The 14,224-nt window shown below is 37.3% G+C and overlaps 1 protein-coding gene across 2 annotated transcripts in view; it reads right to left on the bottom strand.

Annotated features, from left to right (window-relative positions):
* The window catches only part of MTHFD2L (methylenetetrahydrofolate dehydrogenase (NADP+ dependent) 2 like), a 131,099-nt gene that overhangs the window by 107,114 nt on the left and 9,761 nt on the right, over nucleotides 1–14,224 (bottom strand). For both annotated transcript variants that reach the window (XM_036078004.2, XM_078068770.1), the window contains exons 2-3: nucleotides 6,724–6,908; nucleotides 5,806–5,928 (exon numbers count right to left, since the gene is read on the bottom strand). In XM_036078004.2, coding sequence (XP_035933897.1) covers nucleotides 5,806–5,928; nucleotides 6,724–6,908 — 308 coding nt within the window. The remainder of the gene's footprint in view (nucleotides 1–5,805; nucleotides 5,929–6,723; nucleotides 6,909–14,224) is intronic.

Raw genomic sequence — 14,224 nt, 5'->3', positions numbered from 1 at the left:
AACTAGTAGTCTAGTGGAGGAAATATATTACTAAAAAATATTCCACATGGAATATTTTATGAAGCCTCAAACACAGAACTGGGCTTTCTTCCTACGGAAAGAGGGGAAGATGTTATAACAAAGGGAACCATTTTGCATCCCCTCAGTAGCTCAGGTCAAAATTTGGAAATCAATTAGAAATAAACAGAATAAATGACTCCATAAACATGAAAAAGTCCAGGGTGATGAAAATTTCCCACTCTTGTCAAGAACATTAAAAATAGAGCAATAAGTATTCTGCATACATAAATTGCATAATCTCTTAAGAAAAGCAATTATGGCCAAGATTTTTTTTGTCCAAATGAAGAATTAAGTTTTAGGCAATGCATATATCTATATCCTTATTAATTAGGTCAATATCCCCATTTTTATGCCTACTAATTATTAGAAAAGCTTATCTTTGTTAAATCTACACAGTAAACTCTAACTCTTCTTACTCAATCCCTCCAGATTTAATCCTTTAATCCTATATTTCAGTCTAATTTCTCTATTTAATCCCCTTACATAAATTGGAAGATGTTAATATTCAAAGACTTCAACCTTGATAATTAAAGGGAAGCATTTGGAAAACTATTTTAGAAAAAGATAGATAAGATGGAATAAGTTTTCCCATTCTACCTAATAATTTTGTTTTAGAATAGATGAAAAGTAGACTTTAGAAAGCAAGAAAACATGAGGAGATGAGCAAGCATCTCTCTTGGCACCTGCCTTGCAGTCTCTGTTGTAGGACGGTGATTATGGTTGAAAGGACACATTGCTTCTCCTAGCATTGCTCTGCTACTCACTACCTCCCTGACCTTACACAAGTTTCTCAGTTCATTTAATATCCTTAACTATACACCACAGATTGAAAAAAATAGCACCTTCTGGTAAGAGTTGTTGTGGGTGTTAAATGATTTACTACATAGAAAGCACGTTAGAACAGTGCCTGTCAATAGTAAATGGTAAATATTTGCAATTACGGATACCAGTAATAGAAGTTGTCATAAAGCAATAGTAAAACACCACATTAAAATATCATTTAGCGCTTGCTGTTTTATAGGGTTATATCTGAATGCTTTCATACAGTTCATATAATTGAAATCCATTGAAACCAAACTTCTCCTGTACCAAATCCCCTACTATAACAAATATTTATAGCAAATTTCCAGGGTACTTTAAGCTTCTAGATATTTTAATTTCTCTTTCATTGTTTTAGTTAGAAAAGAATGGCTCTCAATTTTTAAAGCCCATTATTTCACCCTTTTTTTCACATTACATACTGATACATACTCTACAAATGACATAACTGTTAATATAATATCACTTCAACAGATATAACTCAATAAAAGCTAAAAGCAAATAATACCTGATTAGGAGAAAAAATATACAGAACATGAATAGCAGACCTCTTTCTGGCCTTGACAAAATGACCACTTACTGATACTGACAGACCATATACAGTCAGGATAGGAGTAGGGAAGCATCACATGTGGTTGTTTTTATTTCTCTGTAGTTTGTGGATCAGCTTCAGGAAAAACAGCCAGGCCGCATGACTGAGGACACACAATTGTATCCTGAATGCTTCCAATCCCGACCAAAGTTGCATAGCTTCTGAACATAAAAGGGGGTCTGGCCTGAGACAGGCTCATTACCACCAAACAGGGCAGAATTCTATCTCATTTCCTCGGTTTTTATCCAAATGAGATGCATGGTCTGTATACTCTGATTAATCCTATGCAAACTTGTCCTGCAACATCGGAATTATAATTCTAAGTCAGAATTTCTTTTACTCAAGATATTGCCCTAATTGTGAAAAATAATCTCCCATTTCTAATCATGACATAATGTGGAATCCAAATTTTTAACCGAATGATAGACAAGTGGAGGTGTGATCAACTAGAATCATCTCATTTGCTCATTTGCTCATTGTTTCACTGATTCATTGTAACCATCTTATTAAGACCTGGATGGGAGGGGTTATCTCAACGTACTCCCACATAGCCAACCTACCGAAATGAATAAAGGAGTTCCATTTCTTCTGTAAAACATGGAAGCTGATGCTCAGGGCTTGCTGAAAAACCAGAAAGCAGTTAAAAAAACTACTGCTCATACCAGTTGACTTTCATGATACTCAAGAGATAATTGTATGTATTTCTTAAACTGTTTTTGCTAGTTTTTTCCCAGTAAATATGTAATTTAATTAAAAACGGTATAAGCAAATAAACTATATAATAAATATAATAAATAAAATACAATAAAATATAATAATAACAATGGAGTGTGAGAAGAAAACAGTTGCTATTTCTATAAAAACTAAACTGAATGTTTTGGAAAGACTCTTGAGAACTAAAATGAGTTAGTAAGGATTTAGATACGGACAAGACAATCATGAAGATTGGGAGATTTTTAAAAAAATATTTTATCTATCTATCTAACTATTTATTTCTTTAGAGAGCACAAACAGGCAGAGGGGAAGAGGGAGAGGGAGAGAATCCCAAGCAGACTCCACACTGAGTGCAGAGCCCGAAGCAGGGCTCAGTCTCACAACCCTGAGATCATGACCTGAGTCAAAATCAAGAGTTGGATGCTTAACTGACTGAGCCACCCAGGTGCCCCAGATTGGGAGATATTTTAAAAATCAATATGAATTTTCACTGAGATAGTTTCATCTCAAACTGAAAATGAGAGGCAATGAATCACAGGTATTATTAATGCCAGAAGATGATTCAAAATTCTAATCAGTAGGTTCCAAAGAGCTGTGGACCCCATCAAAAGATTGATGAATGAATATTTAAATGATTTATGTTATAATACAATATTTAAGGTAAATATGCATTGTTTTATGATAACCGACTTTTTCTATCAATCAACAAACCATGTCCCAGTATAATGTAGATTAAGTAGGTAAGTAATGTAGACGAGTCTCCTCATATATAAAACAAAGAAGATAATCCCTACCCATAAGACTGCCTTGAGGATTAGATAAAACCATCCATATAAAGGAATACTTGCCACACAGTATGATATATTACTCACTAGCTAACACTGATGTGCTGGTGAGGGGTAACATAATAGTTAAAAGTAACGGCATGAGGAACCAGTCTTCCTGGATTCACATCCCAGCTCAATTACTTACCAGCTCCAGTGACCTTAAGGGAAGTTTTACTTAACCACTCTGTGCCTCAAATCCTTCATTAGTAAAATATACATAAATAGCTCCAACCCCCAAGGATTACTGTGAGGATTCAATGAAGTAATAAATGTAAAGTGCCTGAAACATAATAAATCCTTAATGTAATAAATTTTATCCAGTATTATTTTGTATATTAGTGGCTTTTCAGCAAGATAGAGAACTGTCTTTTCTTAGAGCATCCAGATATTTGTTATTACCACAGCCCCTTTGCCTCTATGCGTCTCTGTCTAAAATGAACACAGGACTAAGCAATTGTAGCAGACAGATCAACAGTGCCATCTAGTGGCAATTTTCTAATAAATTCGCCAAATGAGAAAGGTTGCCCTAAAAAGGTAAAATTTCTATAGATAGGAACTTATTTTTTTTTTTTTTAAAGATTTTATTTATTTATTTGACAGAGAGAGACATAGCGAGAGAGGGAACACAAGCAGGGGGAGTAGGAGAGGGAGAAGCAGGCTTCCCCGCGGAGCAGGGAGCCCGATGTGGGGCTCGATCCCAGGGTCCTGGGATCACGACCTGAGCCGAAGGCAGACGCTTAACGACTGAGCCACCCAGGCGCCCCGGAACTTAATTTTTAAGACAAACTTAATCTAATGTTTTAGATTTGTAAATTTATAAATTTGTGACATTTTTTACAACTATTTGAATTCGGTACAAATACAGGTGGGAGAAATTTAAAAAACTACAAAACACAAGAAGATTGCCTGGCAAATACAGTAGAAAAAAGACTCTCTTTTAATATGAGCCAATCAACTGGGTTTAAGCCCACTGCCAAATTTTTGGGAGGCAATGAATGAGAGGTTAATAAACCCCTAAGAGAATTAGAAATGTGAATTTAGACAGCACAAAAGTTATATACTAAGGCATTAAGTTATATTGCTGGATAAAGTATCATATTAATACCATACAAAGAATCCATGCAATAGCACCATTCAGCTTTTGCTTTCTGCAAAATTTACAGAACTCAAAACTACTGTCATCTATACTCAGCCAGAAGTCCTCACTGTACTCAGTTGAAACAGGCATGAATTTCAGAGCCACCATTTAGTTAAATAACCCCAGCCATCCAACAACACAGTTCAAATGTCAGTTATGGTGTCAGTTCACTGTGAGTAATTATGTAAGAGCTGCGGGCCCTCTGGTCCACAAATCACTATGTAAATAAAGATGAGCATCAGGATCAGTGAGCAACATGTCACTTCTTTACAAGTCTGTGGATGATTGGTCGCTGCACACTCGTTATTCAGTTCAAACATAAATGACAAATCATCCTTCCTCCTTGTCTCCCAGTGATCAGCTCACATGACATTTCACAAAAGTAGATCATCGACAAAGGGAATTAACCTGTAAAGGTGACAGGGCAGCAAAGAAAATGTGGCGACACTGGAAGTGAAATTAAGATGTGAACAGAAGGCCTGAAAATGGTGACAACAAAGCAAAGACAGCAGAAGCCCGGGCCCACGGGAAGGTAAGAACTATGAATGCAGAAGACAAGATTAGGTCGCTATGGGAGGATTCTGACTGAATGGAAATGGCTTGTCCAAGAACTAGGTGACCCTGGAATGTTGACGCTGTGCGCTTTGGAGCAATGCGGCTATGAGCCACAGGAGCTTAGTGAAGGCCGACTGTCTCACACAAATGAAGAAGGTTCTTGTGACAAAAAGGATGACAACATCCCAGAGTAAGTGGGACCCGCATAAAGCATCACGTTAAAGAAACTCTCAGGGATACTTCACAACTCTGAAAAAACTACAAACCACAAGAAGATCGCTCGGCAAATGATTACAGAGGACAAAATGGAGGCTGATCCAAACTTAGAAAGGAATATACAATTCAATTCACCAAGGCACAGAAAAGATGCTTGCGCCATATTGTAAGTTACATGATGAGAAGAAGGCAAGTTACTGTTCAAACTCCTCTGATCAAGTTTTTGCAAAGAAATAACTTTAATTCTCAATGTTTCTAAGTTTTTTTGTTTGTTTGTTTTAGAGAGGGAGTGGGGAGGGGCAGAGTAAGAGGGAGAGAGAGAATCCTAAGCAGGGTCCGTGCCGAGCAAGGAGCCAGACCTGGGGCTCGACCTCACAAACCTGAAATCATGACCTGCACCACAATCAAGAGTCAGACACCCAATTGACCGAGCCACTCAGACGCCCCTCGATGTTTTTAATGTTTTAAATTATAGTATACTGAACAAATATAAGTTTTACTTTTTTTTTCATTTCCCTATATATTTATGAACCACAGTAAGAGTTTTTAATGTTTGAGGAGAACATTTTAAAGGTCACTTAACAACTGTTGTTTTTTCCCATTGATTTTTAGGATCCCTTTATCGGGTTTCGCCTTACACACTCATTTTTATGGTCTTGCACTATTGTATAAAGTGAGGACTGCATGTAATCTTTGCCTAAATTTTTCTTTCACAAGTTTCAGTCATTGTAAGCAATAAGTCATTTGGGATTTGTCAACAATTACATGCTAGTCTAATAGTCCCTTCATGAACGTATTTTCTAAATTACTTGTGGTGTCTTGAAACAATGTCAAAAGATGCGCTTTAACCTAAAGCCAAAGCAGACATATAGAACCTTCTGTACCTGGAAGTGGCAACTGAACTAATATACCACTGACGCTTGGGTCCATATTCAATTGATCAGTTACGTCCAAAAGTTCTTCCTGTGAAACATCCTTAGGTTTTAGAACGATCTCACTACAGATCCCTGGAAGAAAAACAAATACACAAAGTCACTGGACTAACAAAGATGTGGTTTTTTTTCATTCATGGTGTCTTACACAGTGTGCAATTGGTGTCCCCTGCTCCTATCCCACTGGAAGGAAAGGCCCTCCTACAAAAATGATGTCCAAAGCACCATTAAAAAGGGATTTCTCGAATAGCACAGATGCTTTGTCATGATTCACGTGCATTTTTTTGGCCCCGTATCCCATTGCATTTATTTGTGATAAGCTACTGTTAGTGGGTTGAATAAAGATACCAATACCACTGCCCCCACTATTAGGCCGGGTTCAGCAGAGTGAACTGGCCAGGTTTATTATCAGATTCGAGCCAATATAATAAAAATGGGCCTTTTTTAAAAAATTGAAATACAGTTGACATACAATATTACATTAGTTTTTCAGGGGTACAACCTGGTGATTTGACAAGTCTATTCCGTTTGCTGTGCTCATCACAAGTGTAGCAACCACCTGTCACCGTACAAGCCTATTACAGCACCGTCGTCTACATTCCCTATGCTGTGCCTAAAAATGGGCCCTTTAAATGTGCAGTGTTCCTCTGACATGTCACCATAGGATCTGAAATCACGTTGAGTTAATTCAGTAAGAAAGTTGAAGACAAAGATTAAGAAATGAACATAAGCTTTGGTAACTAATTTCTAATAATAATAAATGTTATTCAAATAGCACTTATTTGACAATTATCACTGATAATGATCACACTTTGAAGTAAAACCAGAACACATGATTTAGTAACAAGAACAACTAAAACGCATCCCCACCTACAGCAGAGGCGGCTCTGATCTTCTTCCTGACGTACGTATGACTTGCTGGGTTATCGCCCACTAATATGATACTGAGGTGAGGTCTTCTGTTCCCAAGGGAAATCCATGATTCCACACCTCTCTGTATTTCTTTCTGGATTTGTCTGGCCATTTCAGTTCCTGAGATAATAATGGCATCATGTCTGTGGAAAGCAAAATAAGTAGAGTACTAAAAAGACAATAAGGAACATTCAGTCATGTAAAGGTACGAGGTCCAAGTGTGAACTACACATCTATGATTGTCCAGGTGAGCAACCATCAATCAGTCCCTAGAAAGGCACAAAGAAATGCATATATTGAAAAGGCTTTCTTGCTCTCCATGATCTCAAAGTTAAAAGTGGTGAATTAAGGTTGCTCTTACTGTGTGTTCATTTTTTTAAGGTACGTGATAAAGGGTAAGATGGTTCTTTCTTCCTCCTGCCCCTGTCCTTTCACTATTGAAAGGACTAGTGAAAGCAGTATCTGTATGTAGCACATGATTATTATACAAACACCAAAGGCAGGTCATTGAATATCATGAAGAAAGGAAAAGGAGGAGGGGGAAGAAGCAGAAGAGAAAAAGGAGAAAAGGAAACCTTATAGCACCTGAATTCTTTCTGGTACCTGGGGGCAGGCATCGTGAATATCAACCAACACAAACAAAACTCAAATTTGCTACCCCTTTCAAATAAGTCAACTGTCCTTTCTAAGAGGTTGGTATATATATGTAACTATATCAAGAATATTCCATTTCAATCTGGCACCAGTGGTCAATAGTGTCCATCCCAGTTCATACAATTTTGACATGAACATTGTTCTACCAAGATTCTGAAATGTGGTCTATGGATACATACACCAAAATTGCCTGGGAAGCTTGCCAAACTTGTAGATTCCTACCCCCATGATTCAGAACAGCCTGGAAATCCGCATGTCTAACAAATCCCCACAGATATTCTTCTGCATGACCATGTTCGAAAACCACTTCTTCATTTCAACATAAAAGTATATTTTAAAAATAATCATTGCCATAGGTAAACAGTTAACTGAGGAAATAAACTGATGAGACAATACAACTTTATAACTGTAAGTAAAGTCAACTTTTGTTTCTAATTTATCTACTTTTCACCAAAACTTTCACAGCTTTCAAGACAAGGAAAATCGTGACAAATCAGTGTACCAATCTTGCTCCACTGTCCTAATTTTCTAATAGCTTTATTGAAGTATAACTGACATAAAATATACTGCACATATTTAAAGTGTGCCTTTTGATGTTTTATTATATGTATATACTTGGGAAACTATCACCACAATCAAGCAAATGAAACCCTCAGAAGAAATCTGGTGCTCCTTTGTAATCTCACCATTCTGCTGTCCTTGCCACACCCCCTTCCCTATCCCCAGGCAACCACTGATCTGCTTTCTGTCACTATATATTAGTTTGTATTATCACGAATTTTATAAAAATGGAATCATGCACTACATACTCCATTTTATCTAGCTACTTTCACTCAGCATAATTAAGATTCATTCATGTTGCCACATGTATCAACAGTTCATTTCTTCTTATTGCTGAGTAGTTTTCAATTGTATGGATATATCAAAATTTGTTTATCTGTTCAACTGTTGACGGATATTTGGCTTGTTTCCAGTTTTTAGTCATGGCAAATAAAGCTGTAATAAACGCTCATGTACAAGCCAGGTACATTTTCTCTTAAGTAAATGCCTAGGAGCAGAATGGCTGGGTCATATGATAGGTATGTTCACATTTTTAAGAATCTCTCAATCTGTTTTCCATAGTGGTTGTACCATTTTACATTTCTACCGGCAGTATATGAGAGTTCCAGTTGTTCCACATACTTGCATAACATGGTATGGCTGGTCTTTCAAATTTCAGACATTCAACTGGCTATGTAGTGGTATCTCACTGTGCTTTTAATTTACATTCCCATAATAAATAATAATATTAAGCGTCTATTCAAGTGCTTATTTATCATCTGCCTCTATTCTTTTGTGAATTGTGTGATTTCATGTTTTCCCTATTGTTCTATAGGTTGTTTCCTTATTATTGAGTTTTGAGAGTTCTGCATACAACCTAGGTTCAAGTACTTTACCAATATATGATTTGAAATATTTTCTCTAGTCTGTGCTTTGCCTCTTCATTCTCTTAATTGTGTCTTTGGGAGATCAGTTTTCGATTTTGATGTTCTTCATTCAGTTTTCCTTTTATGGAATATGCCTTTGGTGATGTGTATGAGAAATCTTTGCCTAACTCAAGGTCACAAAGGTTTTCTTTAATGTTTCCACCTAGAAGTTTCATGGGTTCAGGTTACACATTTAGTTCTATGATTAGGCCTATCCCTAGTTTGATGGGACTTTATATCAGGATATTGTCAAATGCTTTTCTACGTGTCTACAGAGATAATCATATGATCACATGGTTTTGGTTTTAGTCTGTTAATACGATGAATTACATTGATTGATTTTCAAATGTTAAACCCATCTTGCATTTCTGGGATAAACTTCATTGCCTATCCTTTCCTCCTTTCCAGATTATGGGGACTTCATCTAAAATTTTGTTAAATTTTTTTGCATCTCTGTGCATGAGAGGTATTTGTCTGTAGTTTTCTTGTAATGTCTTTGTATGGTTTTGGTATCAGGATGATGCTACCCTCATAGAATGAGTTAGGAAATATCCCATCCTCTTCAAATTTCCAGAAGAGTTTGTGCAGAATTGGTATTATTTCTTCCTTAAATGTCTGGTCCTGGAGCTTTCATTGTGGAAAGGCTTAAAACTACAAATTTCAGTTCTTTAATATAGAGGGCTATTCTGGCTATCTATTATTTCTTGAGTGAGCTTTTGTAGTTTGTGTCTTTGTACATTCTAATGATTAGTACACAATTATAATTACAGATTAAATCAAGATAAAATACTTCTGAGTTTAAATTTTATCTTTCAAGATTAGATAACAAACGTTTTTGGAACTGAATTTCCAGTGCCCATATTTACATTTCATTTAAGTGACCTTTTAATTCTAAGAGAACAAGGTCCTCTTACATTAGAAAATACTAAAGTCTGCATATATGGCAACTTATTCCAGCAGGACTCATTTCTATGAGGTGGCAAAAAATAAATACTTTCCATAAATTAAATTGTGTCAACAATATTCAGTTAGGGTAAAATACTATAGAAGCAGGTTTACCTGCTAATATACTAGAATTCACTTTTATAATAAAAAACATGCATTTGTATTTTAAATTACAAAATCACCTGAGCTCCATGTTACATTTTATAGCATATGCATAGAAATGCTGCTGCTGACATGTTTTATTAGTTGATTATCAGTCACACACAATAATTTGTTCATAGGCTACTGTGAAACTGGCAATCACTGAACATAATCCAGGATAATTATGCCTTAGATATTACAAAGCTGTGGGACCCTGAGAATGCCAGAGTTGGCAGTGGCATAAACGGAATCCTGGCTTCCATAGAGAGACAATTTACATACAGATTAAATTTGACTGCATCCTGTATGCTGGGATCTGAGAGAGTGACAGGGCTTACCTTATAGCACTCATGTGCTAAGTGAGCTTGCTAATTACAGCTAATTACCATGCTACAGCCTGGCCTAGTTGGTGTTTATGGGTAAACACCCAATTATAAATAGGAACTTTGAGGATTTTTCGTAGCAGCAGGCTCAGCCCATCGATTCACTCAGTCCCTGCAGAGCCTCAGCTAGCCTGGCTCTGTGGGAGATAAAATATAAGGAGAAATGAAGCAACCTGGAATTAGCGGAGGCCCAAAGGGTGGATGCCCCTATCAGTCCATATGCTGGATGAACCAGTAAACACACACATTATCTAGCTCACATAGTCTTTAGTGCATAAACAAATGAGATTTTTCAACATGTGTATTGTTGAAAAATATTAAATATCCATAACAGTGCAAGTATTCAGGCATAGAAACATACAGCTCCTAAGAGTTCTCCCCGGCTCAAGTCAATCTCTGCCAATCCATTTTCCACACTGCAGCCAGAGTGATTTTCCAAATTTAATCATGCCAGTTCCCTATTAAAACTCCTCACTTCAAGCTCATTGTCTATTAATTTAATTAACACATACTGAAAACCTCCTATCTACCAGGCACTATTCTAGGCAATATAAATAACAGTATACAAAACAAACTGCCCACTTTTATGGGAATTATATTCTAGATGAAGACAGACATAAGTTTTTTTTTAAAAGAAGACAAATTTTTAAAAGGCAAATATTTAACACATCATGTGTGACAGAGGGAAAGGGCATATCTGGAAGCCAGAGTTGTCATTTTAAGGATTTCATTCATTCATTCATTCATTCATTCATTTAGAGAGAATGTGCACATGCGTGTGAGCAGGGGGAGAGGGAAAGGGAGACAGAGAGAAGCTCAAGCAGACTCTGTGCTGAGCACAAGCTGACGCAGGACTCGATCTCAAGACCCTGAGATCATGACCTGAGCCGAAACTAAGAGCTGGATGCTTAACCGACTGAGCCACCCAGGCATCGCCAGAGAGTTGTCATTTTATATGGATGGGTTAGGTGTCTCTTCTCTTATTAATCAGGTGATATTTTATCATAAAAGAAGGCAATGAGGGAATATGTCATGTGGCTATCTGGACAAAATAATTCTAGACCAAGGGAAGTGCAGAGCAAGTACTTTAGGCAGGAGCGTGTCTGGTATGGTGGTGAATGGCAAGAAGGGCAGTGGCTGTGGTGGAAACAAATGGACCAGGACAGGACACAAAGTCAGAGAAGTCATGGAACATCAGAACACATAAGGTCCTGCAGACCTTCAAAAGGATGCTGGCTTCTACCGTGAGGGAGGAAGCCATTTGGTGATTTTGTGGAGTGCTATGACCCGATTTTCATTATTCAATCACTGGTGAAAATGTGGAGGACAGACTATGGGAGCGAGGAGGGAGTGGGGGCACCAATAAGAGGCTAGTGTGGTATCCCAGGCAAGAGATAGGGTGGCTTGGACAAAGAGGGTAGTAGTGGAGGTGTGAAGTAGTCTGATTCTGAGTTAATCTGGAGGATGAAGCCACTGGATTTACTGAGACTGGATGTAGGGAATGAGGAAAAGAAGCCAAATATGGCTCCAAAATTTTTGAACAGAAAAACTGAGAAAAGGGAGTTCCAACTAAAATCCAAATTTCCTGAAGCTTACAAGCCCCTGCATGAGCTTTCCTTGGCCTCGTTGCTAAGGAACACTAAGCTCGCCAAGTCCCACATTACACGCAGCTGCATTTCAATTTATCCACTGGGCCGGGTTGTTGCTCTGGGCCTTCACATACACTATTCCCGCTTCCTGAAACACTCTTCCTTCTCCTTCTGACCTCTCCAACGTCCTAGCAAGTCTGTTCCTCCTTCACTCCCACACATTCCTCAAGTCTCAGCTTGGAAGGACCCCTGGGAAATGTTCTCTGACCCCTTCTCCCTAGGGAACTGCCTCCACTATGAGCCCCCACAGCACCCTGCTCTGACCCAGCTGTGGTATGGCAAATCCTTGTTGAAACCACTGCTCCACAGTCCTATGTGGACACACTATACTGGAAGCTGTGCGGGCAGGACGTTTGTATTTACTACAATGTCCTTAATACCAGAGTATTTTGCACATTGTATGTGTTTACTAAATATTTGTGGAATTATCAGAGTTAAATTGTTCACTGTATTATAATTTGTTGGAATTCTTATGCTGCCACTGAAAACAGTAACTGTAAAAACAACAATATGTGAAAATATTCTTCATAAAGTTAAGTGAAAAAGTGAGATGAAAAGTTGTAGGTACACAATTTTAACTTAAAACATGCCTGCATATGGCTAAAGATTAAAAAGGAATATGTAACATAAAATGGTGAGACAGGCAGTATTCTGGATATTTACCCATCTTAAAATGTTTTTTAAATGTTACCAAAAAGAGATCTTCTTGAACTATATTACGAACAGATAGAAAATATCTATAAAACATATAAAAAGGAAAAATAATAATTAACAACCTTACCACCCAGTTTATGGTATCACCATAACCACCAAAATCATCTTGTAACCCTCCTCTACCCAAACCCTCTCCTCTCCCAGAGTTAAGCACTATCCTGAAATGTGGGCTTATAATTCCATTGCTTTCCTTTATCATCCAATGTTTGTAACTCTAAACATTAAAGATATAATAACATACATGATATATAAAATAAAATATATACATGTTTCTTAAAGGTATACACACCAGAATGGAATTTCTGATTAAAGGATACACATGGGGGTTCGATTTATGCCAACTTGTTTTCCAAAGCTGCTGCACTAGTTCACAAGTCCACCAATGGTGTATAAAAGTTTCTATTGCTCTACTTCCTTGATACTGTCAAAATTTTTAACTAAACCAATTAGTTAAACGGCATTTAATTGTGCTCGTAATATCCATTTCCCTATTTACTAGAGGTTGAACGTCTTACAGGTTAATTGGCCATTTGGAGCTCCTCTTCTATGGAATGCCTGTTCATCACTTTTGACCATTTTTCTAATGAATTATTAATCTGTGTCTAACTTGGAGTAGTTATTTATGCATTCTGAACACTAATCTTATATCATCAGTTAGGTCTGTGTATCAGCTATCACCATGATGTGGCTTGTCTTTTCACTTAGTTTATGATTACAGGGGATGAAAAGTTCTTAATTCTAATGAAAAACTCAAACATTTTTGCCTCTGGTTTGCACAAAAAGTGCAAATTCTGACAAAATTCCTGTCATAGAATACAACAGGACTCAGCTGTTGAAACAAACTGGCTAAGAAATTGCCAGGAACGCTCTCTATAGACTAGATTTTAAAATCCCACAGTAGTGTATTCACGCACGTATAAAGTGGTTCTCGAGCCTCAGTGAAGAACCACTTCCTTAGGCCCCCATCACTCTCAGAGCAGGAATGCCTACTCTAGTATTCCCGACAGGGGGTCAGTCCGGTTCAATGTGAAGAAACCTGTGAAGCCTATGTGCCCGAAACCCTTAGAGCGGTGTGCAAACAAGCTATAATCTACTACTAGCTAAAGTGTGAATCAAAAACAAAACTAGCAAATAATGTACACATAAACCCAGTTACTGTAACTCTACTGCAAGCCTTATTAGGTTTATTTTGAATACAAAAAAAAAAAAATATTTTATCATGGCAGAATGTACTCTCCTCACTGCCTATGTCAGATTTTAGAAATAAATGTTTGAAAACTTATTTTGTAAATTAGCCTAAAAGGCCTAAAATTGTTGCATTTTGTTCAAAATCTGTTGGAAATTGCTAATCAACACATTCAGAAGATACACTAAGGACACTGGAAAGAGGACTTGAGATCTGAAGCTTTTAGTGAATTGCAGTCACTGAAACCAAACTTACAAACAGAAATCGTATCCCTCCGAAAGCAAAGGAAGAAATTTATCCCTTTAAAAGCAGGAGAAACAA

The sequence above is a fragment of the Halichoerus grypus genome, chromosome 3 (assembly GCF_964656455.1).
Source record: "Halichoerus grypus chromosome 3, mHalGry1.hap1.1, whole genome shotgun sequence".
NCBI classification, from domain to species: domain Eukaryota; kingdom Metazoa; phylum Chordata; class Mammalia; order Carnivora; family Phocidae; genus Halichoerus; species Halichoerus grypus.
The sequence above is the reverse complement of the archived record's forward strand: the minus strand, read 5'-3'. Positions and strand labels throughout refer to the sequence as shown.